Source organism: Salvelinus namaycush, chromosome 18 (assembly GCF_016432855.1).
Source record: "Salvelinus namaycush isolate Seneca chromosome 18, SaNama_1.0, whole genome shotgun sequence".
Taxonomy (NCBI): Eukaryota; Metazoa; Chordata; class Actinopteri; order Salmoniformes; family Salmonidae; genus Salvelinus; species Salvelinus namaycush.
In genome coordinates, this window is record NC_052324.1 from 19355811 (window position 1) to 19383559 (window position 27749).

The 27749-nt window shown below is 41.4% G+C and overlaps 1 protein-coding gene across 2 annotated transcripts in view; it reads right to left on the bottom strand.

Annotated features, from left to right (window-relative positions):
- LOC120063198 (multivesicular body subunit 12B-like) overlaps nt 1-21839 on the bottom strand; it is a 38621-nt gene extending 16782 nt beyond the window's left edge. Inside the window, exons 1-7 of one of the 2 annotated variants that reach the window (XM_039013415.1) lie at nt 21564-21839; nt 17697-17717; nt 17489-17610; nt 10135-10230; nt 6482-6578; nt 5449-5578; nt 4888-4980 (exon numbers count right to left, since the gene is read on the bottom strand). In XM_039013415.1, the coding sequence (XP_038869343.1) occupies nt 4888-4980; nt 5449-5578; nt 6482-6578; nt 10135-10230; nt 17489-17602 (530 nt within the window). In that variant the 5' untranslated portion in view covers nt 17603-17610; nt 17697-17717; nt 21564-21839. The remainder of the gene's footprint in view (nt 1-4887; nt 4981-5448; nt 5579-6481; nt 6579-10134; nt 10231-17488; nt 17611-17696; nt 17718-21563) is intronic. The other variant, XM_039013414.1, reaches the window with a different exon arrangement.
- Between the last annotated feature and the right edge of the window lie 5910 nt (nt 21840-27749).

Below are 27749 nucleotides of genomic sequence, written 5' to 3' on the forward strand. Positions count from 1 at the left end.
TTTATGAGCTAAGGCTTGCAACTCAGATTTATTTGCCATGATAGGGTCGACTTTTCCCCTGTTCATTTACATCAGCATTTGGCCATCTTAAATCCAGGCCAATGGTGAATTTTTAAAAGGTTGGCATCAATCTTGTGGAACCGATTGCCACATTTAATGAAGACTTCCCTTACCTTGCAAAGGTTGACTCCAATGCTGAAAAGGGAAGGGACATGCCTCTCCAAGCAGTGAGACATTTCACAAACACTGATAAACTGAAGGGAGATTGTTTAGATGCTCTTTTGAAGAAATGCGCTTGAGCGGTTTGGTTCATGATATAGCATAGAACAATGAACAGATCCATTGAGATACACAAATGTAAATGAAGCATTCAGAGAAAACCTACTTTGAAACATCCATTTGCTCAAATATCATCAATTTGATAAGGTCAAAATGGAGATATGTTTAGGTGGCCTTTGAAAACTATTGTACTCAATATTGCATCTTTCCTGGTACAAAAACAAAGCACTTTATAATGAAATGATGGGTTGCCGCTAAATGAAATCATGGGAAGATCAAACATTGCCATGGAATAGAGCATGGTTGAACCTCCCACACCAACAAACCTTCATGGACCAATGAAATGATCAGCAAACATAAAATCTACCGAAGAACTGTATTGAATGAAATCAGCAATTTGCTCACATAAAGTGCATCTTCTTGTTATAGTATAAAGTAAGGGGTCTAAGAGTTTCCATTTTCATATTAAACTTAAACCCCAAAGAACTGTCTTATTCCAAATTCTGGGATTTCTAGACATGATTTGGGTATACTGGATATAGGGTACCATGTGGCAAATCAAGTCTAATTCTTAAAATAAAAACATGGCAAGTGTATTGCTATGTAATCAACGGTAGCAGTTGGGCTCAGATTATGTTGGCCACTGGAGTTTTGACTACAATGAATCATCATTCTAGGCAACGAGAGGAATATTGACACTTGTTCCTAATTTGAATATTTAATTACAATGTAGTTCCTCATTAAATTACTGTAAAACTGGGAACATAGCCTGAAAGATTTAAACAATTACAACTTCACTCAGGAGCCCATTGGCCCAATAAAATCGATGCGGAATGTAATCACAAACACATATGCATAAAAGCCATATGCATAAATAACAACCTGATCCACTTTGAGCTGGCTCACATCTTCAAGTCAAAATGTTCTAAGTAAAACTAGAGTACTGCTGATTGCTTGATAAGATCAATTAGCTGTCTAAATCCTAATATCAATTTATGGTTTTATATATTTGTTCAGTGTGGTCGGAGATAGAAATGAGGTAAAAGAAAATGAAGCTGTCAATCTGAAAAGAAGAGGAGAACATCTGTTAGACAGTGGACAGACAAGTAGTAGTCTGCAGAGAGGCAAGACAAGGATAAAAAAAGAATATCAGGGAAGAGCCTGAGCTGCCATAGAGGGAGTTGGGAGCGCTTGTTTTGACACTCATCCAGCCTCTTCCATGACAACATCTCCACACCTTCCTCAATATGCAGACAGTCCTGCTTTGCAGGGGCTGCTTTCTCACCCATCATTATCTTCCTTTAAGGTTTGTGTCAGGTGCTGAAAAGAATAGCTGCATGAATTCACAGGAAAATCTCTGAGCACACGGAGCGCATCAGGTTTCACTTGATGATTCTCTCGTTTGTGGCACCGTTCTGCATCCATTTGCTTGATTTGAGATATACATTTGCCAACTTATTTAGGATTCCACAAAGTAAAGAAAAAGAGTGCTTTCAGTAAGTTTGACGATGTCATTATGGCTGGGGGCTCTGTCAAAACAGCACACTCACAGACAATGATGGCCTCCCTCAAGAATATGGTACAGTGCTGGTTAGGCAGCGAGGAATGGGGACAGGTACAATGCCACCGCATATCAGCTGGGACACTGTGGAAAGTGTCAAAAGCAGAGGAAAGGACAATATAAAAGCTAGAGGAGACTGCATCCATGTCAATTGTGGCATTCAATTATATTTCCTGACCCCCATCAGACAGTTACTTTATGAATAATGTTTTAAACCGCAAATCATACAAATATGGTCATGTTACGGTGTGGAAAAGATGATTGGCCTTAACATTTTTATCGTTAGGCCATTTGATTTAAAAAGTGTCCAGGTATACAGTACATCAGGCTATTATTCCAAGAGAAATGTAAAAAAAAACTTGATTATGCAGGAGAAAAAAGACATTGCAATATTAGCACAAGGCTAATTTATGCCACCAGTCCATCTAGAGGTCAGATATCAGCCTTAGCAATGACAGTTTTATCAGGAGAACAAATAGCAGCGTTGGAAAGGAGGAGCGTAGATGAAAGGAGAGGGGGCTGCTGTAGTGGATGCATTAAAAGCCTGACAGGACAGCACAGCTTTTCCACATAAGGGAGTCAGGAAGTGGCTGACTGGCTTCTCTCAAGATGGAAAGAGAGCTGAAGTGGTTGACACCAGGCCAAAGCAATAATTTAAAACGGGACATGGCAGCAAGTAAGGATGTTCCAGACGAAACTGATCAGAAAAAGTACATAACAGCTCTCTTCAGTTTAGCTAAAGGCTCAGGTTATTCAAAACAAGGCCTGTCTGCTTGTTCTTGGATGCTATTATGGCACTCACTGAAGTGGAGGCCAAGCACGTGCAGGGGATGGTCATACGATATTATTCTTCTAAACAAATTAATTGGTTGTACAAATCAAATGAAAATGGAGGAAAACCACTCAGAATTCAGTACCAAAGTACACTAACTTTGACCTAGATGCTGACAGCTTTAAATGCTGACAAAAGTTTAAGTGGCTTAGTGGTTTAAGTCAGAGCACAACTCTAACAAGCTCACATTGCCTGGGGCAACCTAACATTTGTAAGGGATCACCAGCATTCAAAATTACAAGGGTCATAAAAAATGTACACAAAATTGACTGCGTTTAAAACATATTTTCCACTGACTGTGAAAGGCACTTACATTTGAGGGGTGCCGTTCTCAAATGGCCATAAAGTTGTTATAGATAGCCCCAAGACAGCACAGTGTACAGGAGGGAATTCTCAGACGCTGAACATGGATGAGGAAAGAGTTCAAGTGATGCAAACAAGTTTTCAGAATGACAGTTACCAGATACTAACTGCCGGTGTAGTTCAAAAACATGGACATACTTATTTTGGCTGATTGAATCAAACATCGCTCATATGACACTGAGCACACACTGGTTGAATCAAATCAAATGTTATTAGTCACATGCGCCGAATACAACAGGTGTAGACCTTAAAGTGAAATCAAAGTTGTTAACACGTCATTTCAATGACGTTGCGTTGAACTAACATGGAATAGACGTTGAATTGACATCTGTGCCCAGTGGGATGCCTCATAAACACTCCAGAAATATTGCAATGTATGGTAGCACAAGGTACTCAGTGTAATGAAAGTGTGGCCATTCCATGGGTTGGTTGTTTATCTGTCTATAATGAGGAGTCTGGAGCAGCCAACAAAGAACATGCCAGCAATATTCACTTCATAAAATGGCATTGTCTACCTTGGCTGGCGAGAGTTTCTTATTCAGTATATCATCTTGCTCCTATGTGTCTGTGCATTGTGGATGGAAAGGAACTAAAGGGAAGGCTCTCAAGCTGTGACATGAATCTGTTAATGTTAATACAAAAACATGAGCCTGTGATCTCAGCAGGCATCAGAAGGGGGTTTGATGCTTCGAGGTGCAATTTATTCTTACCCCCAACGCCTCAGTGACTTGAAAGTGGGCTTCAAAAGAGCTAAGGATTACTGGTAACAGTTGAGAGGGTACACGGCCTAGGCTTTCTCCATCGTTTCGAGACATCAAACATTATTAACTATCTGCTCCCCAAATATTCGCGATTCACACAACTCTGATTTGTGCGTCTCTCCTCTCAAATCATAGTTTGCGCACTTCATACCTTGCCTTTAAATCAAACAGCTTTCTCTCATCACCAGTAGCCATATGAACAGTCTCACCTTTGAATAGCACTCCATCAGTCTGGCCACCTTCACTCTGACCTCTGCTGTGGAGTGGAGTAGTCTTCATACTGCTCTCCACATTGAGCTTCGAACATTCCAGGAGCAGCACTCCAAGCCGGCAAGCCCATCGATACCCCTGCCATGCCCCCCTCTCCACCGCCATTCAAAAGGAATCTTGATTGTTTACTTACAATTTGCTCTGGAAATCCCCAGTACTTCATTACAATAAATAATTAGGCTGTTGGATCTGGCCCCAGTACAAAGGCCTGCTCCTTCTCTGTGGGCCCCAGGCAGGGCAGACAGAGCAGCTGAGGATGGGGGTACGGTACAGCAACAGTATGGCATGGTGGAGCTCTCTGCACTACCTGCCTCTGTCTTCCCCTCCCTTCCTCTGCAGCTGTTTCTCTCTTTCTCTCTCCAGGCTACGTTTCTTCCCCTTTGTCTGCACAGTACAACAGCACTAATGTCACCACAGTCAGAGAGCGAACAGGCTCTCCAACTTGAGACAGAGACCAAATAGCAGGAGTTCAGCCCTCGTTGAACTTATGTTCCCATTCAGGGGATCCTGTCTAGTTTCCCTTTCTCTCCAGTACTCCTTCACTGCTTTCTCTGACCAGGCACAGCTATCAGAACATGTACTGTATGAGTATGAACTGTCAATCACTTGTGTGTAATAAACTACATCACTCAAGAGGTATTGACTGACTAATGGATCACAAACATACCTAAAGGAACACAAAACGGACAAATCTGAACTTGGGACTCATGTTTCCAAATACTGTAAACACAAAACAATGGCATGGTCCTTTTGAACTAAAAGTTGAGAGAGAGGGTGTTGATGCTTGGTTATAAAAGTCTCATTAGGAACTTGGTATGTACCTTGTGGTGTTGGGCATTGAGTCGTAGATAGCGGTTTCGGTGGATGGATGCACATTTCCCGTTCGATACAAAATGTCCATATTGTTTAGCTCTCTGTAGAAACAAGAGTCACACACCAGTCAAATGGGAAATTAAACTCCTAAATTCATGAGCAACACTGTCACAAGGACATTCCAAAAAGATTCCAAGACCAAATCCATTATTCTAATTCAATGACATAATTGATGAGAGTACAGCTCAAATATGATTGATAAACAGCAGACATGTGGATGATCGGAGCAGAAGACTGAGTGAGCACTTTGTTTCTCTTGCATACCTGTGGTGAAATGAGGTACTACTGACAGACTGTGCACTGTTTATGTCCAGGCAGGTGCCTCTAGCAGGCTGCAGGCAAAGTATGTTTTGAGAAGGGAAATAGGGATCCTGCTCATTGGAGACTATGCAAAATCAATGAAAACCTAATGCGCACGTTGCCACAGAACTGCATGTCAAAAAACAATGCTATGAGTGTCAGGTATTAAATACAATATTCCTTCTGCTTTTACAGGTCCGTCCACTCACCCAATACACGTGTAGTGTGGACGGGTGTGCTTGGACTTCCCCTGGATCTGGATGTCACACACAGCAGTCTCTGTGGCTAGGCGTAGGCCAAGCCTAATACACAGCCTCTTCTTCCTCAAGGCAGGCTCCTCTGACGGACAAGGAGAGAGACAGACCATATTAGGGATCATGAACAAGAGGCCAAATTCATCTCTTGGTCACGGCTATGCATAAAATAATGATATGAACTATAAACACACAGAATACTGCTAAGCACCGACAAAATCCAATAATGATAACTAGAAAACGAAAGACAAATGCTAACCCGTACAGTAGCCACAATATATGCTGCCAAATATGAATGTATTTTTTTACTGGATGTGCATGGTAACATTTCATACATCACGTTAGATGTATACACTAAACATGGATTCACATAAAGTAATAAAACATTACATTAAACCATAACCCAACAACACATCATCTTTCTGTTCCTCATTCCAGCTAGAAAACATAACCATGCTTGCCCATATTACTTCTGTGCCTCCCCCATTTATTTCCAACCACTGATAGAACGTGTAGAGTAAATGTGATGATAATAAAAATAATAAACATCTGTTCCTCACTCACTCACCACACCACAATATTATTACATTTTCAAGGCCTGGATAGTGAGGGGGAATACATAGCACTCAAAGAGCACTAAAGCATTGGGGAATGCATTTCATTAATATTAGATAACCCCCATCCACTCGTCCTCTCCCCAAATAAATACATAAATAAATAAGCCCCTCATAAAGAAAAGCACAGCTCCAGCTGAGATAAACAATGACTCATGATTCTCTTCCCGTGTACCTCGAGGGCAAAATGTTTCTTTTATTCCCACAGACTATCATAAATTAAGCTAACCTGCACCCATAAAACATTCACTATCTCAAGCTAAGCTGCCCCAGAGGACTTCCACAGAGGCTGATTAAAGCAAAGTCAAAGCTAGTGAGGGGCCCGAAAAACCTTCAGAGGTACGGTTGTGGTTTAGGGGGAAATGCTTACTTACTGGTGTCTATTGTTTCTTGGATGGGTATGAAGCCCTCTGGTAGAGTGTCCTTCAAATCAATCAACCTCATGTCAAGGAGCACATCTGACGACTGGCTCTAATGTACAGGAAAACATTCAAAATGACATATGCACGTTTCAGATGTAATAGATTGTAAGAACCACTTCTTATTACAAAAGTGTAAGGGTTATTCCGTTTTTGTAATGGTCTGAAAAGAAATTACAAAGACAACTGAATCAATGATTTCCTAAAAGCTTGGGAAGTCTCTAAAGAGAGGAGTTGACACGTTGGTGAAAGTAATTACTCCATAATAGCTTCTTTTAAAAATGAGAATGCATCTGTGAACTTGCAATCATTCTCAAGCCTTGGAGGGAAACAGCGGGGTTGTATGTGAGGCAGGCCGGATTGCCTGTTCATCAAAATTTGGTTAAAAACAATCAGGGACTGTTTAGTTGACATTTTCAAGCATGACTCTTCTCAGCCTCCCAGCCTCCAGTCATTATATTTCAATTTTTCGCCGTAGTAAATTGCAATAATACACAGCGGCAATGGAGAGTGGGGTGACCGAGTCGTTACTTGGCGCGTCCGAAAATCTGGATTCCACTACTACTGTTGCCCAGCAGTCATCACCGTTAGAGAAATGTTGTATTGATTGTTTTTATTCTGACTTAGGGTGGAATATAGATGAATGTTATTACTATGCATGAAACCCTTTCTTCAGATGTTTTTTTCCCATCAGGACCTGACAAAAGGGCCATCTACCTCCAACCTAGAGTATAAATCACAAAGTATTTACTTCCTTCAACGTAATTCAGTGGCTAATTTTGCAGAATCTGTTTTTGTCACCGACAGTTACAGAGGGGGCTACATTGACTGGCAGACAAAATAGCCTTTGTTGATGGCTCTGTCATGTTTTATTTGTGCCAAAGTCTTTAAAACAGAGTGGACACACATTTTAAGATAATACACAGGAACATGGGCAAGGCTATTTGTGTGACACATACTAAACTGTGGACCAGACTGAGATCCGTCCCAGGCAGGCAGGCAGGCAGGCAGGCAGCCGTTAAGAGGTGCATTTACAAGGGCTGGCTTCAACCACTCTCACAAGGATTCTAATGGAACTATTTTCAGAATTAGTAGTAGTATCCAACCACAAATGATTGATTTGTCACGAGGATATGTCAGAGTGAACACAGAGAAATAATTCATTGCTTGCAAAAATGCTATTATGTCTACAAATGTGGGCATGAGGTAAAATCATAGTTTTATAAAAGAAAAGTGTGAGTTTGACAGTATAAAATGTTCTAAGGGTGGAGTCGAGTACTGTTCAATGGGGCATTCATTCAACTGATAAAGTGACCTCCTCTAACTCCAACCGCAAGGCTGTAAACTGAGACACTGACAGAAACTGTGGGAGGAACAAAGGTTGAAATGTCTGTCTAATCATTACAATCCTGTTGACATATTATCAGTCTTTTGGGCTGAAGTATGTACATGTACTGTATAGGTCCCAAATCATTGCTTGGTTAATGTAGGACCATTAACTTGATCAGTCAGATGAATGGAGTAAACCCATGTCATATATTTATCTGAATTTGTTCAAATTCTTTACGTTTAAGTTTCAAAATGATAACATAGTAAGCATAGTTAAACACTGTTACATTTTATGTAACTAATATGCCTTGATTAGATAAGCATTCACCCTCCTGAGTTAATGTTGGAAACACCTTTGGCAGCAATTAGGGTGTTGAGTCTTCTCTCTCTAAGAGATTTGCACCTGTATTGCGCAATATTTGCCCATTTTACTTTTCAAATTCTTAACGCTCTGTCAAGGTGTTGGGGATCATGGGCTAGACAGCCATTTTCAAGTCTTGCCATAGAGTTTCAAGCAGATTTAAATCAAAGCTCAGGAACATTGTCTTCTTGGTAAGCAACTCCAGTGTAGATTTGGCCTTGTGTTTTAGGTTATTGTCCTGCTGGAGTGTTAATTCCTCTCCCAGTGTCTGTTGTAAAGCAGACTGAAGAAGGTTTTCCTCTAGTATGTTGCCTGTGTTTAGATCCATCCCGTTTATTTTTATCCTGAAAAACTTCCCAGTCTTTGCCAATGTCAAGCATACCCATAACATGATGCAGCCAACATCATGCTTGAAAATATGGAGAGTTCTACTCAGTGACGTGTTGCGTTGGATTTGCCCCAAACAAAGCTTCGCATTTAGGCCAACAAGTTCATTCCTTTGCCATGTTTTCTTGCAGTATAACTTCAGTGCCTTTTGTTCTGTATATTATATTGTTCTTTTCAATTTGTCATTTAGGTCACTATTGTGGAGTAACTACAATGTTGTTGATTCATCCTCAGTTTTCTCCCATCACAGCCATTGAACACTGTAGCTGTTTTAAAATCACCATTGGCCTCACGGTGACATCCCTGAGGAGTTTCCTTCCTGTCCTGCAGCTCAATTCAGAAGGATGACTATATCTTTGATGTGTCTGGGAGGTTTATACATCAACCACAGCATAGTTATTAACTTGACCATGCTTAAAGTGTTATGAAATGTCTGATTTGTTACCTATCTACCAATCACTGCCCTTCTTTGGGAGGCTTTCGGAAAGCTCCCCGGTCTTTGTAGTTTAATCTGTGCCTGAAATTCAATACTTGACTATCATGTCAACCCCTATTATTTCACACAGAGTGAGTCCATGTAACTAATTACGTGATTTGTTATGCAACATTTTACTCCTGAACTAATTTAGGCATGCCTGAACAAAGGCAGTGAATACTTATGCAACAACTATGTTTTAGTTATTTAATTTGTATTAATTTGTAAATATTTGCAGAATAACATTTTTAGCTTTGACATTATGGAATATTTTGTGTAGATCAATGATGGATTTTTTTTAATTTTTTAAAAATAAATGTCAATCCCACTTTGTAACGCAAGAAAGGTGAAGAAAAATCCTGATACTGATGATACCCAGTGTTTTCTATTTCATGGTCATTTATCAAATCTACTGTAGGCTTTATAGCAGGATAATTGGTGTTCTCTATTCTCAAATTTTAAGTGTAAAAAAAGACCATGAAAATTTGCCTACCAGTTGATATGTAGAGAACGTTCAAGGAGAGCTCAATTAACAGAGAAGTTATTACTGTTATTTTAAATAGGTGCCCCATTTCCAACCATATTGAACTGGCCTTTTGAAGTGTAATTTCTTATAAAGGGAACAACATTTTTGATGTGTGCATCATCTTTGAAGAATCACTGGGAGGTATCCAGATTCTCTACAGGGACAAGGTTAATTGGAAAAAGTGAAATAGTTTAAATAAAAGCTCATTGTAATACTATGAATAATCATAAATCTCCCTCTCTGGAGGACACAAGAACATCAACGATATAATCCTGGGAGCCCACCAAGATATCACACATCAATAATATAAATGCAATCATATAATCAAAGGTTCATATTGGTATTTACATTAATAAAAAAAACAGACTTTTAAAATTCATTGAACATTATGGCACTTTCAATTATCAAAGTGCTGCACAGGAGAACGCTAGAGAGGGCAAACCAAGCAAACCAATGCCAAAAAAGGTGTTAGGGATGAGGTGTTATTGCATGATGCATAGGGAAATTGAGAAGTTTACATTTCCACTTACATTATCTCTGGTGAAACAGAGGTAGCGGGTGACCTTGGATTTGAATAAGCCGTCCTTCCACAGGTCGGCGTCGGAGCCATCTGTTGTTTGTGCAACCTACGTGAAAAAAGGAATAGAAAAACAACAAGGAGAAAGAACATGCATGAGGTGGGATAAAGTTAATGTATGTACGCTGTGAGCGTGTTGCTTTTTGCCTCTTCTCTTGCATACTTCCCTTAATTAACGGTCGCCTGCTCTAGCGCTCCATCTCATTAGTGCCCTGTGTGGGTAAAGATGGAGCCTTAGCCTCCAAATAGGTGGCTGAAAATATCATCCCCTGGAATAGGGCTGATTAAATAAAACCTGACAAAGATCTGCTCTAATAAGGAAAAGCAAAGTTCACTGTGCTCCTAAAAGATCCTGATGGGGATGGGGAGGTATTATTTGGAGGAAAAATAAAATAAGTGCCTGAATATGGCAACATAATGCACAAGAGCCCAGGCACATCATAGAAAAGGCTATGAAGGACAGTGTGGGCAGCATATCTATAAGTGTGCATGCACTCAACAATGATAAAGCCAAAACTTCCCTCACATGAGTAAGTCAGACATTTCTCCATAGCTACCAGCAAACAAGCTTGGCTGAAACGTCATGTTACATTGGCCATCGTCGGTAAATCACCAAAATGACTGCCAGACTTATTCTCAGAGAGGATCCTTTACAAAGACGATTCAATTTAATGAGGTTCATTCAAACAAAGAAGTTCTGGATCTCTGCCCCCACCCACACAAATTACCATCCTGACAATAATGATGAATGACCCTAGCAATTGGCTGTGGAAAACATGGCAGGGAGAGACTTATGCAAAACCACCAGTGACTAGAGGGAGGAGAGAGAGTGAACAAGAGAGAGAGTGCGAGAGAGAGAGTGTGAGAGAGAGAGAGAGCGGAAGAGAGAGAGAGAAAAAATAGAAAAAGAAAGAGAGAGAAGGTGAGAGGGGGAGAGAGAAAAAGAGAGAGATGCAGGCATCTCAAGCGGGCGCAGTCCCATGAGGAGCCCATACATCACCAGAAGCCCCCACCTCCTTACAAGACAACCCGTCTTGGCCACTTTTTCCAGGTCAGTAGCCAGTGCATCCTGTCAGCGTAAACAAAGGGCTGGCTGTGTGAAACCCAAAGTCAAGCAAGGGAGTAACGAGGGCACAGCGCTCCTAGGAGGCACCTCAGGCGTCATCCTGCCACAGCTCCGGCAGCAGGGGGCGACGCGCCCAGAATGTGAATTGCCACCCGCAGAGCCGCAGGGGGAGAGGTAAAGGGGTAAAGTTTTGGTGGACTTACTCTCTATTTTCTTTTTACTATCTACTGTAATATGGCTCCCATCTTCCAACAGAGCTCATTGCTGGAAGTGTTTCCGCTGCACGAAAAGTCTGAAGATCAGAGGAATCACAGGATCTGACTTTAAATCAATCTTTGAAATCTGATCTTGTCATTTGGATGTTCATGTACACATATCAAGTCGGCTGATTGACTGATATATCCAACTGCCGATTCCCAAAATCTGTACAAATGAAAATGAATAAAAACTGTCATGGAATAGGTAAGTCTATTGGGAGTACTGGTATTTCCTATGACAGATCTCAAAAGACAGAGAATGTCATTGAGGTTATAATGAGAGAGAGCACTAAGAAGCAGATGAAAGGCTACTGCTACTAGGGATGGACATTTGAAATAGTGACATTTTAGGATATCCGGATAGTCAAAATACATTAAAAAAACACTCTTGACTTTCTTGACCAATCAAAATGACGCAAATGCACATCGCAGAGATAAACAGCGGACAGACTGCTCAATGAAGTGTTACAAAAACTACATTCAAAAGTTGTTGTTTTATTAAATTAAGAATATCAAATGTCATGGTATATCCTTGTAGGTCACAATGTCACAATGATCATTTAAATTACATTTAGACAAAGCTTTTTGATTGTTAATATAGACCCAAACATTTTTTAGAAAAAAAACTAACTCACTGAAGTTATCAAATACTAACGTCCATTCGAATATTTGATTAAACGATTAACCGTACCCATCTGAGGTTGGTAAACCGATTCAGCGGAGGCCCTAGCCAATTACAGTGGGCTCAGATCTCAGGCTAGCGCCACACTCCTTCAAATAAACGTATGTTAATGTGTTCATGAGGGTAGCATGTTATAGGCTCAGGCAAATTTGAATTACACACAGCTTCCCTTTGCGGCCCTAAGTGTCTGTGTCACTGCCTGCTTAAGCTGTTTGATGTGGGGTGGCTGCTACAGCTTGAGCAATGCTCCTGATTCCTGTGGAACAGTGTTTGATCTGGGCCTGCTCTCTTGCGTAGGAACAACCTGTTCAAGTTCAGAGATGTGAGTGCACCGTAGTGGAGAGCAAAAGAGTTACCGTAATTTCCGGACTATAAGCCGCTACTTTTTTCCCACGCTATGAACCTCGCGGTTTATACAATGACGCGGCTAATTTATGTTTTTTTTTTTTTTCACAAGATTCATGCCGCCAAAAAACTGAGCACCGTCACATAATGTGACGTAAATCAAGCGCGCTCAAACTTGCCATCATTCTGATTACGGTAGTCATTTTGTCACCCTCATCTTGGCAAAGACACGGAGAAATGCATATGATGCAGCTTTCAAGTTGAAGGCGATCGATCTGGCTGTTGGAAAAGGAAATAGAGCTGCTGCACGGGAGCTTGGCCTTAATGAGTAGATGATAAGACGTTGGAACTGTGCAGATCCGACTGAAAGCCAAAACAATCGCCACCGCAATGAAGTTTGACTTTCTTGGTAGGCTACTGTTTACTGCTATTTATTTTTTATTTTTGTTATAAGCCGTGTTTCGTTAAAGCCTATTTATTTTTGTTACAAGCCGTGTTTCGTTTAAAGGCTGTGTAAAGTTCATTTGTTTCAATGTACCAGTAGGCACTTGCGGCTTATAGACATGTGCGGTTTATTTATGTACAAAATACATATTTGTAAAAAATTCAGTGGGTACGGCTTATATTCAGGTGCGCTTAATAGTCCAGCAATTACGGTAATCAGCTCATTGATCTACGGCATAAAATGTATTTCTTAAAAGCAGTCATCGTTGAAGATGAATTCAGAAAAAGGAAGCAACAAAAGTAGGCCTAGAATATAACATGAACAGTAAAAGAACATGACTAAAAATGGACATAAGCAGACGACCAAAGGGAAGCAACACCTCCACTCCCTTCTGTAACAACATAGAGATCTATCCTACTGAAGAAACCAAGCAGGAAGTCTCATTCTCATTCACTGGCATGTGGCATGCATGGAGTCCCAATGCCAGTATGCAAAGCACCGTCACAATGCCAACCCACCAACACCCACCAGAGATTACAACAGTTGGGCTGTGTGGGGTGGAGCAGGAAGAAAGAGAAGGGTATGAGAGGAAGGAAAAAGAAAAGAGAGAGGGTAGAGAAAGAAAAGGAACAGAGATCTGCCCTTGAGCCCACTTCAGGCTATATCACTGTGTACGCTTTGTGCTTTGTTAAATTCACAAAACACATTCCTCTCTCCATCTCTCTCTCTCTCTCTCTCTAGCTCTCTCACTTCTCACTCTTTCACAAATACAAACATGGCTCCCACGGGCCAGTGATATCGCTGTCCCACTTTCCTCTCTCTCACAACCAGATTGTTCAAACTCGCTGGGGTGCCAAACAGCCGGCAACCCCTCTTTACTGTGAGAGTGTTCAACAAACATGGGGACACAGTGCCAGAACTGTGGGGGGCATCCACCAAGGGTTGTTAAACCATAGCCTCTGGTACGGCTGAAGGACTAATGGCAACAAATAAGCCTGCAGTAATCATCTCCATCATCAAAGTAAACTGCATGAATTAGTTAGTTATTCAATTCCGCTCACAAAAAACTTAACACTACTCACAAGTGCTAGCCAAGTACATGCCCAAGTGCTTCATGGCTACCCTCCAAAGACAATATTGTAGAATCCACAACAATACAACAATGTTATTAAGAACATGATTTCAGGGCCGTCCCTAGCCTTTTGGGGGCCCTAAGAGGTGGCAAAACATTTGAGTGGCCGCCCTCTTGACGGTGGAGAGAAAAACATTTGAGTTCAATTCTATACATTTTGCCATGGGACGTAGAGAAAGTGTTGCCGTTTCAAAGTAAAATTTTTACATTGACAAGTTTTAGCAGTTTTTAAGCTAATTTCCGTCAATTCTACACATTTTGCTATGCCGAATGCCATGTTAATATGATATCTGAGTGAGAATGACTAATCATCACTGTCAAACGCTCCCTAAAACACTTTCTAATCAACCTGGCCCGGGTATCCTGGAAGGATATTGACCTCATTCCGTCAGTAGAGGATGCCTGGTTATTCTTTAAAAGTGCTTTCCTCGCCATCTTAAATAAACATGCCCCATTCAAAAAATTTAGAACCAGGAACAGACATAGCCCTTGGTTCACTCCAGACCTGACTGCCCTTGACCAGCACAAAAACATGTTGAGGCGTACTGCATTAGCATCAAATAGCCCCCGCGATATGCAACTTTTCAGGGAAGTTAGGAACCAATATACACAGGCAGTTAGGAAAGCAAAGGCTAGCTTTTTCAAACAGAAATGTGCATCCTGTAGCACAAACTCCCAAAAGTTCTGGGACACTGTAAAGTCCATGGAGAATAAGATCACCTCCTCCCAGCTGCCCACTGCACTGAGGCTAGGAAACACTGTCGCCACCAATAAATCCACGATAATTGAGAATTTCAAAAAGCATTTTTCTATGGCTGGCCATGCTTTCCACCTGTCTACCCCTACCCCGGTCAACAGCCCTGCACCCCCCTCAGCAACTTGCCCAAGCCTCCCCCATTTGTTCTGAAAGAGCTGCAAAATCTGGACCCGTACAATCAGCCGGGCTAGACAATCTGGACACTCTCTTTCTAAAATGATCCGCCGTAATTGTTGCAACCCCTATTACTAGCCTGTTCAACCTCTCTTTCGTATCGTCTGAGATCCACAAAGATTGGAAAGCTGCCGTGGTCATCCCCCTCTTCAAAGAGGGAGACACTCTAGACTCAAACTGTTAAAGACCTATATCTATCCTACCCTGCCTTTCTAAGGTCTTCGAAAGCCAAGTTAACAAACAGATCACCGACCATTTCAAATCCCACCGTACCTTCTCCGCTATGCAATCTGGTTTCCGAGCTGGTCATAGGTGCACCTCAGCCACGCTCAAGGTCCTAAACGATATCATAACTGCCATCGATAAGAGACAATACTGTGCAGCTGTATTCATCGACCTGGCCAAGGCTTTCGACTCTGTCAATCACCACATTCTTATCTGCAGACTCAACAGCGTTGGTTTCTCAAATGACTGCCTCACCTGGTTCACCAGCTACTTCTCAGACAGAGTTCAGTGTGTCAAATCGGCGGGCCTGTTGTCCAGACCTCTGGCAGTCTCTATGGGGGTGCCACAGGGTTCAATTCTCGGGCCGACTCTTTTCTCTGTATGCATCAATGATGTCGCTCTTGCTGCTGGTGATTCTCTGATCCACCTCTACGCAGACGACACCATTCTGTATACATCTGGCCCTTCTTTGGACACTGTGTTAACTAACCTCCAGACGGGCTTCAATGCCATACAACTCTCCTTCCATGGCCTCCAACTGCTCTTAAATGCAAGTAAAACTAAATGCATGCTCTTCAACCGATCGCTGCCCGCACCCACCAGCCCATCCAGCGTCACTACTCTGGACGGTTCTGACTTAGAAAATGTGGACAGCTACAAATACCTAGGTGTCTGGTTAGATTGTAAACTCTCCTTCCAGACTCACATTAAGCATCTCCAATTCAAAATTAAATCTAGAATGGGCTTCCAATTTTGCAACAAAGCATCCTTCACTCATGCTGCCAAACATACCCTTGTAAAACTGACTATCCTACCGATCCTCGACTTCGGCGATGTCATTTACAAAAGAGCCTCCAACACTCTACTCAGCAAATTGGATACAGTCTATCACAGTGCCATCCGTTTTATCACCAAAACCCCATATACTACCCACCACCGCGACATGTATGCTCTCGTTGGCTGGTCCTCGCTTCATCCTCGTCGCCAAACCCACTGGCTCCAGGTCATCTATAAGTCTTTGCTAGGTAAAGCCCCGCCTTATCTCAGCTCACTGGTCACCATAGCAGCACCCACCCGTAGCATGCGCTCCAGCAGGTATATTTCACTGGTCACCCCCAAAGCCAATTCCTCCTTTGGCCGCCTTTCCTTCCAGTTCTCTGCTGCCAATGACTGGAACGAATTGCAAAAATCACTGAAGCTGGAGACTCATATCTCCCTCTCTAACTTTAAGTACCAGCTGTCAGAGCAGCTCACAGATCACTGCACCTGTACATAACCCATCTGTAAATAGCCCATCCAACCACCTCATCCACATACTGTTATTTATTTTTTTGCTCCTTTGCACCCCAGTATCTCTACTTGCACATTCATCTTCTACACATCTATCACACTCTATCGCTAAATTATAATTATTTTGCCACTATGGCCTATTTATTGCCTTACCTCCCTTATCTTACCTAATTTGCACACACTGTATATAGACTTTTCTATTGTGTTATTGACTGTATGTTTGTTTATTCCATGTGTAACTCTGTGTTGTTGTTTGTGTCGCACTGCTTTGCTTTATCTTGGCCAGGTCGCAGTTGTAAATGAGAACTTGTTCTCAACTGGCCTACCTGGTTAAATGAAGGTGAAATATATATATATTTTTAACTAACAAAATCAGTGGAGGTCCCCTGGAGGTCAGGGCCCCTGGGCACGTGCCCTGCATGCCCAGTCGGTAATTCCACCATGATTACAACCAGTTTAGATAGCTGGCTAGATTACTTTACCAATCTAAAAATGTTTAGCTTACATAGGCTAATTGAGGGACTGTCAGTGACTGATATATCAAGAGAAAAACTGCTGATGCACAACCAAATTAAAAAATTGCACCTTGTGTATTCTACTATTCTGACTCAAAACAGTAAGACCCTGACTGAGTTCCCCAAAAAATGTAATATTAATAAAGACCTGCATGGTTTTGATTAATCACTGATTACAAAAAATATAGAATTTATACATAAATCATCATGCATAAATCATACTGCATCTACTTCACAACATATGCATAATGCAATTGATTTGCCTACAAAATTGGGTAGAATTCAAAGTAAGTGGAAAATGCTGAGCGAAGTATGGTAAAATCCATTCACATTCCATGATAAGCTATATGCTTTTATTTAATAATGTATCCTCAGTCTAAAGGAGTGAATGATGAAAAAAGCTCTGAGAAGTTACTCACAACAGAGTATTCAGCAGGTGCCTTGCTTCGGCACGCCACCACAACAACTCCGGTGATGGGCTCTGAGGTCAGCTCTGGGAGAGCCTCAGACTGTTCCTGTACCTCAGGCATCATGCTGGACCCTTGGAAAGACAGCAACGTTTACTTCAGGGCCTTACTGGGATACTAGTAATAGAAGTAGTAGTGCCTTCACTCCCTCACAAAATACCTTTTCAACACATGTGAACATCTGGGGGAAGAGGATTAGAATCTTAGCTTCTGAGTCAATAATCTTAATTTCCATGTATTGAACTATTTCAAAAACACTTTTCTCCCTCTTATATGGGTCTTTCCCATAGTGCTGCATGTAGTCTAATGCTGTACTTTCTGGACAGAAGATTTTGAGCAACAGCACAGCTCATATATTTTGGAGTAAAGCATACTACATCATGACTAAACCCATAAAGATGTTTATCTTGGCCAGAATGATAACTGTCGCCCAATATTGACTTCTGTCAGCTTCTTGGGATCCAAAAGAAAAAGTGGCCCCTGAGCTTTGCATCGAATGACAAGTGAGACCAGCATGACAAAAAGCAATTAATGGTGACCCAGTGAAGTCACCCAATAACAACTTAGATGGAGTGATCACATATTTGCAAGAAAATCCAGATCAATTGTTATCTATTCCTGTCTAAAGAAGCTATAGCGTAATGTGTATGCAAGGCTTTTACAAGGTTAAGTGGCTTTGCAGAGGTTCCTTTGCCATTTTATTAAATTATGTTTAAAGCATCCTAGTAGGGTAAGTGACACAGTTACTGCATTCCATCTAAATGTTTACTGAATTTATTTTAATTAAGTCTATTGAATTTGGTAGATTTAATACAGGAATAGCTATTTATTTAAGAAATGTTAGTTGGATGGACTTATTCATGAAAGAGATCCAGGATAGCAAATTAGTTTAGGGAGGGAGAATGTTAATTTGTGGACTAATCAATCTAGCTTTTCCTAACTGCAGCGTAGTGGTTGGAGGCAAACTGCCATTAAGCCACACTCTGTAAAATGTGCACATATCAAAGAGTCGGCCACCAACAAAACTGTAAACAATAGAGCAAATTCAATACGGCATCCCATCAAATTGTCACATGCAAATGCACTTGTGTGATGTAGACGGTCTGGGTTAGAACTAGGGCTAGCTGAGGAAATCTACACTCTCCATTTACAAGTACAAGGGAGTTGAGTAGCGATGAGTGTGGGCAGACTGGAGCTCTGACTACATCGAGTCGCTGTAAAATCTTAAACCCTTACCATGTACCTATGTTTGTCCCGTTTAAAGTCAGGCTTGTCTTTGTTTGATGAAATCCATATTTTCTTATGAATCTATCGTTAAATACAACCACCGACCGTTTCCTCGTTTCTGTTACTCTAAAAGGGCTCTAAAACGTAGATTACATAATGTAATCTGAGATTCAATTGGCAAATGCGTATTCCCTCTGAATTGCCATATTAGAGAAACAGAAACAAGTACATGGTCTGTGGTTGAATTTGACAAAAGTGGATTAAAAAGTATGGATTTCCAATGTGGTCTCAGGGCAATTTGTATTATTCTGTATGTAAATCTGTGACACTCCATTTTACTGAGCAAAAATATAAATGCAACATGTAAAGTGTTGGTCGCATGTTTCATGAGCTGAAATGAAGATCCCAGAAATGTTTCTCCTTTGCCAAGATTATTCATCCACCTGACAGGTGTGGCATATCAAGAAGCTGATTAAACAGCATGATCATTACACAGGTGCACCTTGTGCTGGGGACAATAAAAGGCCGCTCTAAAATGTGCAGCTTTGTCGCACAGCACAGTGCCACAGATGTCTCAAGTTTTGAGGGAGTGTGCAATTGGCATGCCGACTGCAGGAATGTCGAACAGCGCTGTTGCCAGAGAATTTAATGTGAATTTCTCTACCGTAAGCCACCTCCAACATCGTTTTATAGAATTTGGCAGTACGTTCAACTGGCTTCACAACCACAGACTACGTGTAACCACGCCAGCCCAGGACCTCCACATCCTGCGGGATCGTCTGAGACCAGCCACCCAGACAGCTGATGAAACTGTGGGTTTTCACAAATTAATCATTTCTGCACAAACTGTCAGAAACCGGCTCATCTGCCGACTCGTCATCCTCACCATGGTCTTGACCTGACTGCAGTTTGGCGTCGTAACCGATTTCAGTGGGCAAATGCTCACCTTCGATGGCCACTAGCATGCTGGAGAAGTATGCTCTTCGCGGATGAATCCTGGTTTCAACTGTACGGGGCAGATGGCAGACAGTGTGTATGTCAATGTTGTGAACAGAGTGCCCCAAGTTGGTAGTAGTGGGGTTATGGCAGGCATAAGCTACAGACAACGAACACAATTGCATTTTATTCTAATGCACAGAGATATCGTGATGAGATCCTGAGGCCCATTGTCGTGCCATTCATCCACCGCCATCACCTCAAGTTTCAGGATGATTATGCACACCCTCATGTTGCAAGGATCTGTACACAATTCCTGGAAGCTGACATTTTTTTCCATGGCCTGCATACTCACCAGACATGTCACCCATTGAGCATGTTAGAATGCTCTGAATCAGCATGTAAGACAGCGTGTTCCAATTACCGACAATATCCAGCAACTTCGCACAGCCATTGAGGAGGAGTGGAACAACATTCCACAGGCCACTGTCAACAGCCTGATCAATTCTTTGCAAAGGAGATGTGTCGCGCTCCATGAGGTAAAATTGACTGGTTTTCTGATCCACACCCAACCTTTTTTAAGGTATCTGTGACCAACAGATGCATATCTGTATTCCCAGTCATGTGAAATCCATAGATTAGGGCCTAATGAACTCATTTCAGTTGACTGATTTCCTTACATGAACTGTAACTCAGAACAATCTTTGAAATTGTTGCATGTTGCTTTTATATATTTTTTCAGTGTGGTGTGATATGTTACGTTACGTTATGTTATGAATGGATTACCAATCGTTCAATATCTTATGAATTAGAGGACATAGTACGATAGCATGCGAATTGGATGATTTAACTCATCATAGGTCTTGGAGGACGTATAGTACCATATGTCTTCCTCTGAGAGACCGGGTCGTTTGTTGCATCCTAACAACAAAGGGGAATTATGGGGAGAATTTACATTGGTGGTTAGGTGAGCTAACAACAAACGTTAGGATAATTTATGTGAAAGGTTAGGGGAACTAAAACGACAAAGGTTAGGTGAAGTGCGTTCAATTTAGAGGCTTAGCTAAAATGCTGAATTTGTCCCGACATTCCTACATTTTGTAGAAAGAAAGATACAGTTATAAAGTTCAACCTGATGACGTCATCAAAATTTAAAACATTTTAAAACAGTGATTTTCAAACACTGTGATATTTGCGGTTGCGTGGGGAGCTAGAAAAGAACCCCCCCCCCCCCCCCCCCCTCTGGCTAGAGACTCATTACAGGTTTTGGAAATAACTGTTTATTCACTTTAAATTCTACCCTGTGTTGTCACAGAGAAGCATTTTTTAAACCTTTTTACCTTTTTAATCACAGATCATAGAAATGCGCTGTTTTCACATGTGTAGACACAAAAAATGTTGCCAACGTCTCCGGCGTGCTTAAAGACATTTTATGAGAGCAACATTACATTCATCAAATCAAATCATATTTTATTTGTCACAGCGCCGAATACAACAGGTGTTGACCTTACCGTGAAATGCTTCCTTACGAGCCCTAAACCAACAATGCAGAGTTTTTAAAAAGTAAGACAAATTTGATAGATCAACTAAAGGATTCATTATCTATGTATTCTATGTAGCCTATTATCGGTGAGTAATATTCCTTTCAAACATACTAATTTCCATTTGCAGAGCATGATTACCCAGATGGATGGCCATTTACAGTTTTTTCAAGCGTGTGTCAACTTTTAAGAATGGACCAGCCAGCAACTGGGATTCTTACCACAGAATGAGACCGCCTGGAAAAAATGTCAAGTGTACCTGCCATATGGAATAGGACAGAGAGGGACGCATGGTGCTAGACAGGTAGGCCTGTAATTCTTACCTTGGTCAATTGTTTTAAATGTCGTCCTGCTGTGGATCCTTTGAGGGTGCTGCTTGTGTCTTTTACTACAGAGCCAGTGTCAATGTTCTTATCATGGCTCAGAAATAATTAACTACAACCAGAGACGGTTCAACTTTTTTTCCTCACTACATAACTCAAATTTCCTCACTACATAACTCAAATTTCCTCACTACATAACTCAAATTTGTGTGCCAATTTTCCATTGATATTGTATGCAAGCATCTTGAAAAGCCATTCACTAGTCTAGTCTAGTCTCATTGACATGTTAGAATTTGACTTGTTTTGTGAGTTGACAGTATGGTTTGGTTTCACAATCCCACCTGCAATAGTAATTTGCAATCAGTTCAGTCAGTGCAGGTCAGGCATGGGCAACTGGCAGCCTGGTTGTGTATCAGCAGGTTTTTTCTTTATACGTCAGTCACTGATAGTCACTCAATTAGCCCATGTCAGCTATAATTTTTTGGGGATTGGTTAGTCTAGCGACCAGCTATCTAAATTTAGTAATCATGGCAAAACGTGTAGAATTGAAGCAAACTTGCTTTAAAACTGCCACATTTTCTCTACGCCCCATGGAAAAATGTGTAGAATTGAACGAAATGAACTCTATAACGTAAAAATGCACATGTGGGTACGCAGACCCGCAAGCAATTGCAGCCCCTCATGATGAGTTCAGGTTTTTTTGTGGCCCCACCCCCATCAAAGTTGCCACTCCCTGGTGTAGGTTATAGGCTCGGCCTGTCTCTATAGGTCTATCTAACCTTATCACACATAATCTTGTCCCATGCTTTTGGAATAACCTTGGGAATACCCATTTCAGGCATTCATCTGATGATGATGGAATAACATTTTCAAGAATTTTTAACTATCTAAGTAGAAAAGCTTGTCAAAACAGCATGTAAGCAGGTAAGAGTCCTAGAATTGTTGTAGGCCTACCAAAATTCAGAAATTCTGTTCCCCTTTGTCATCGTGTTGTGGATAATAATTACATCAAATAGGGCCTGCACATAATTGGGGGTGTGCTCTATGTTAATATTTTCTTGTCAAGGTTTAGGCCTAATGATTTCCTGCTTCTCCAGTGGTCTCTAGTGTCTTCCTGTCATGTACTGTATTTGTGCTTTGGGCAGAGTTAACAGGTTTTAATTTATTCTTATGGCCACATTGATCCCTTTTCACCATTCATATGATGAAAACCATTCAGCCAAGTCAAGCATAGAAATAAACAGTCTGTAATCCCACCCAAGCACTTTCTACGATGAAACCTTAACGATAGAAGTTGAAACAGCCATACTGGAACACAGTGAGATGGAACAAATTGTGTTGCAGCCAATTGAGTGGTATAAGAACATATCAATCAGCATATTGTAATGGCGTGCACACAGGGCCATAACACTGATTGATTCAGGCCTGTCATTTCTAGGAACAAGTTAAGAACTGTACAGAGAGCAATGTGGTTGTGAGCAAGAAATACGGTAAAAGCATCTGTTACAGACCGAACATCCTATTTGAGTTAATAACGCACAATGAGATCAAACACACAGGAACTAAACAAGATTTAATGAACATAATAAGGTAATGAGACCTCTTATGCTCATCATTATTCATGACAAACTGACAATGAGTCAATGCCAATAGCTCATAGGAGCAGAGTGCGTCACTGAGAGAGTAATGGCAGTCGTCGTTGAGACTGAGCATGACTGTGTCAGGTTGGCAGAACACCAGCACTAAAAAGCCCCAAGATACACATGTCAGACAACATACACCGGTTGAGCTCCCAGACAACTTAACCCTTTTGTCCTACTCTCTCTATGTCCCAAATACGGGAGGCACGCTGACAGAGAAATCCAAATGATTGTGCTAGCTAGATCACACCAATGATCACACACACATCCCTGTCCTTATACGTTATGTACAGCTGTATGCCAGCGTTGTTCTGTCAGCTTTTCCCAACCAATCTCACACCAGGAAGTTTCGACAACCCCCAAGAAACAGGCATTCTCACTTCAGCTAGATTTTGCTAATTTGCTCAAATAAAATCTCAGGTATAAGAGAAAAAAGCATTTGCAGTCTGAGGAAGAGAGGTGCACCTGTTAAAGTAATGGTCTAGTTATGGAAAAGGTGATGAAATGCTCAGTGCGAAAGTCTCAAGATATCAGCAACACATGCTAACTGTGAAAGCCATCAGCTGTTACTGTGTTTTTGATGTGTGCCACGTCACACACTGAGGATTGTGGGGTAAGATGAATGATGGCTATGGCTGATTCTCTGGGGGAGCAGTGCACAAATAGAAAGTATGCAGAGCCTTACAGATGGCATGAGGCAGGGGTTAAACCCAGGCCCCTTTGTTCATGCTCTTTATTTAAGGCACTATTATTCCTCTGGTCCATGCTAAATATCATTTCATTGCCAAATCAAACTGTCATTTTGATCCCCATTTTTGCAGTAGCTGGGATTGAGTGATCAACAATGCCTTCACATTAATATACCACCACTATTGGTAGCCATCTCTCTAAATCAGCTAAATCGCAAAATGGTTATGAAGTACTACTCTGTGAACTGTAATTGGTCAGTGAATAAAATGGCAAAGCCAAAAGTATATGCTTCGTTAAACCGCCCTCATAGTTTCACTGCTTTCCTCCTTGTGTGTAAAGGTCATCTACTGTGTTTTCTAATTTGGTGGCACTAGTCTGGGGAATTTAAAGATGGAGATTCCTTTGTTACCACGGAGGGGTAATAATATCCCTATTTTGACATGGGAAATCTACAGTGCCCCAATGCCCCCATCACCCGTTTGAACCCATTACTGACTGATGTGTTGAAATCTGCAGGTCTCATATCAAATATAATTACATTTCCCCATCTTCAGTCTGCCCATAAAGAACCCCCATGTCTCTTGAATAGCTTATAATAATATGTTTAAAGAAGCCCACACTTAGTGCCCCCAAAGGATCCGGAATTGCACTTAACTGTTTGCTGTACTGTATAATATCCTTGCTTTTCTGATAGTGTAAAGGTTTGTGTGGGCTATCCCTGTGTTTCCCTGAATAACAAATCTCCCATGTTTTCACTCTCCTCCATTGCCTTTGCCAAATGCGCTTGAATCTCTTTTGGCGCCATCTGTTTTCTTGGCACTAAAATGCATAAATTGAAAGTATACCTCTTACCAGTACACTAACATGTCTCACCAGTAATGTGGTTGTTCACAGTAGCTATTCAGAGGTACAATAGAAGATGAATGAAATCCACCAATTACATGTTTTGAAGGCCGAGTAGTATTTTGTTTGGTTACATGTTGAGGTCTGACAGAAGACTTTCACTGTGAGTACATTTTTCAGATGATTTTTCCATTGGGGATTAGATCAACTCTAATCTCATTGTCATGACATCTCTTGACCATCTCAATCCACACTGGCTGTGTTCTCATCCCATTGCAGAGTTGACAAACTCAACAAAACCCTTAGGGGACATGCTGGGTGCCTCACTTATGATTCACTGTCACCTTATACTTCATCACCCTACACCATACACACACAAAACATGCACACACACACACACACACACACACACACACACACACACACACACACACACACACACACACACACACACACACACACACACACACACACACACACACACACACACACACACACACACACACACACACACACACACACACACACTCAGACTCTTACTCCCGTCTGGTGGGGAGTCTGGCCTGCTCCGACTGACTGCGCCTCACTGCCCTCGTGCAGTGGTGTGCCAGTTGTGCCTTCCCCCATCGCTGTGAATGCCACCATCTGGTGTGCCACGTGGACATCATAATCTCTCCTTAATTACATTAGCAGCGCAATCAGTTACTGCATTACAAGGCCGGGCGAAGAGCTTTTAAATCTTGGAGGAAATCATAAATAATTGCACTAAGTACCCGGCACCAGATGTGCGTGCCAACTTGGCTGGCATGAGATAAATTGTAACCTCGACAACAGTGTTCAATATCGTCTCTGCAAATGTTTTTTGGACAGTGTCATCTTTTTACCCTTTGCTCTGCTCATCTCTATTTAGTCATGGGGTGTTGGCGAGCCTGCCTCCGTGTGATAAAACCCAATAAGTGTTTAGTGTCCATTCACACTGCCGTACCTGTTGCTGCAGTAGTTCTCTTCAGTATTGAATAGCACAGTGCCCAAAGTCGGTGACGCACACGTTTGGTCTCACAGTCCCTTTCAAAGCCTTTTATCCCCCGCTCCACTCTGCGTTAGTGTCAAACATAACTCACTGTATGGAATTGGATTTTGATCCATGGTTTATAGGCTTCATTCTTGAATCGTTTGCTCTGGAAATGCATGGTTATAAATGGTTGTGTTTATTATTATCTAGTTAGTGTGTGAGGCTGGCCTGCCTGTTTATGTGGGTGTCTGTCTGTGTTGAAATTGAATGGGCTGTGCACATTATTAGCTAATGCTATCATGTCTCTGGTTGCATTGAAGGGAACGTTGGTTGTGTCAGATAGCACCTCTCACTCGTCTTCCAGCCATCTCCCCTGTCCTGGGGACAGCTCATAGCGAAACACATCTCACAAAGTCCATTGTCACCCCAGAGCGGATCTATATCTCCAAATGACCACACAATGACAGTGACATTCCTTTTGTGTTAGACCATAAATGAACTACATAGTTTGAGTCCCCAAATTCCAATAGTCGCTCACCGATTCAAACTATATTATTGCATATAGTTCCATTTGACTGTGTGGATGGGATCAATGAAGAAAACAATCATGTATGTAAATCCCCAGTTACCTAAATGTCATAATTTACAACTTAAAACTACAAAACCTTTACTGAAAACTAAAACTGAGACAATGAATAGAGTCATTCATTGTATCCAAGTCTTCAGAGCCGCAATTATTTGGTTGTTTTGAAAACGTAAACGGCTGCGCCATTCATCATATTCAAATGAGGCAGTAAAATAAATGATGCCCCAGTGTTTATAAACAGGCACTAGAGCAGACTGTGATTTCTAGATGGGGTTTCTTAAACATGTAAATGAGATACAACATTTGCAAAAAAGACCCCTTTGGTGATTTGTCTCCTTGATAGAGTTATTGATATTGACCTATCAGATGTCCATTATCATTTTATCATAACATGGCCTTCAATGAACTTTGTTTCAATGAAAACGTGTCATTTAATTTGTTTCTATTTAAGCCAACCCTTGTGAGAATAAAACAGAGTGAGGTGAAAAAAGATAATTACAGGTAAATATCTTATCATTTATCATAATTTCTCCATCCACTTTGTCGCAGTTTCCGTATTTAAGGAAGATCGATGACACAAGATGTTGTCTTGTCTTTCACACTCTCTCTGCTCTGTGAGTGTGTCCGAATAGGGAATTGTTTTACTATTTTACTATTCTCTAGTATGTGTTTCGTAACAATGTTCGCACTTCAGTCAGTTTTTATATATATATTTTTTTACTTCTACTCTTCAGTGTAAGATGTTCACTTGGTGGCCTATGCAACCAAATACGATATATTTGTGACTTGTCAATACTAGGATATCAGGGTTGGGGTTAGCCCAAAGGCTGGCAGATGGCGATATTGAGTCGTTTCATTATACCGTCCAAAGGGAATCCATGCAGCCGGCTATAGACTTGTCTCCCCGTGGACCGGTTTGTACATTCTCCATTCAGGCTGCGAAGGTGTTGATTTCTTCCTTAACTTGATTTAATGGCGAGAAGGTGGAAAAAAACAGGGAAAATACTGTATGTGTACTTTCTTTATGAAACGGTGGCTAATGCTACTTCTGGACATTGCGTACAGCATTCAGACAGAGGGTAAACAACCGACTGCTGCATCCTGATTGGCTGAATGTGATATGCAAAAACATCCTGGACTAGAATGTAGAATGGTGGTGGAAAATGGTGTTTCATAAAAAAATTATTAATATTTTCCCCGTTTTTTTGTGCCTTCTCACTATTAAATCGAGTTAAGGAGGAAATTGATGCCTTGGCAGCCTGAGTGGAGAATGTTTTATGTACGAACCGGTCCACTGGGGGATACGAGTGTATAGCCGGCTGCATGGACTCCCTTTGGACGGTAAGATAAAACAACTCAATATCGCCATCTGCCAGCCTTTGGGCTAGGTTGGGGTCAATACCATTTTAATTCCA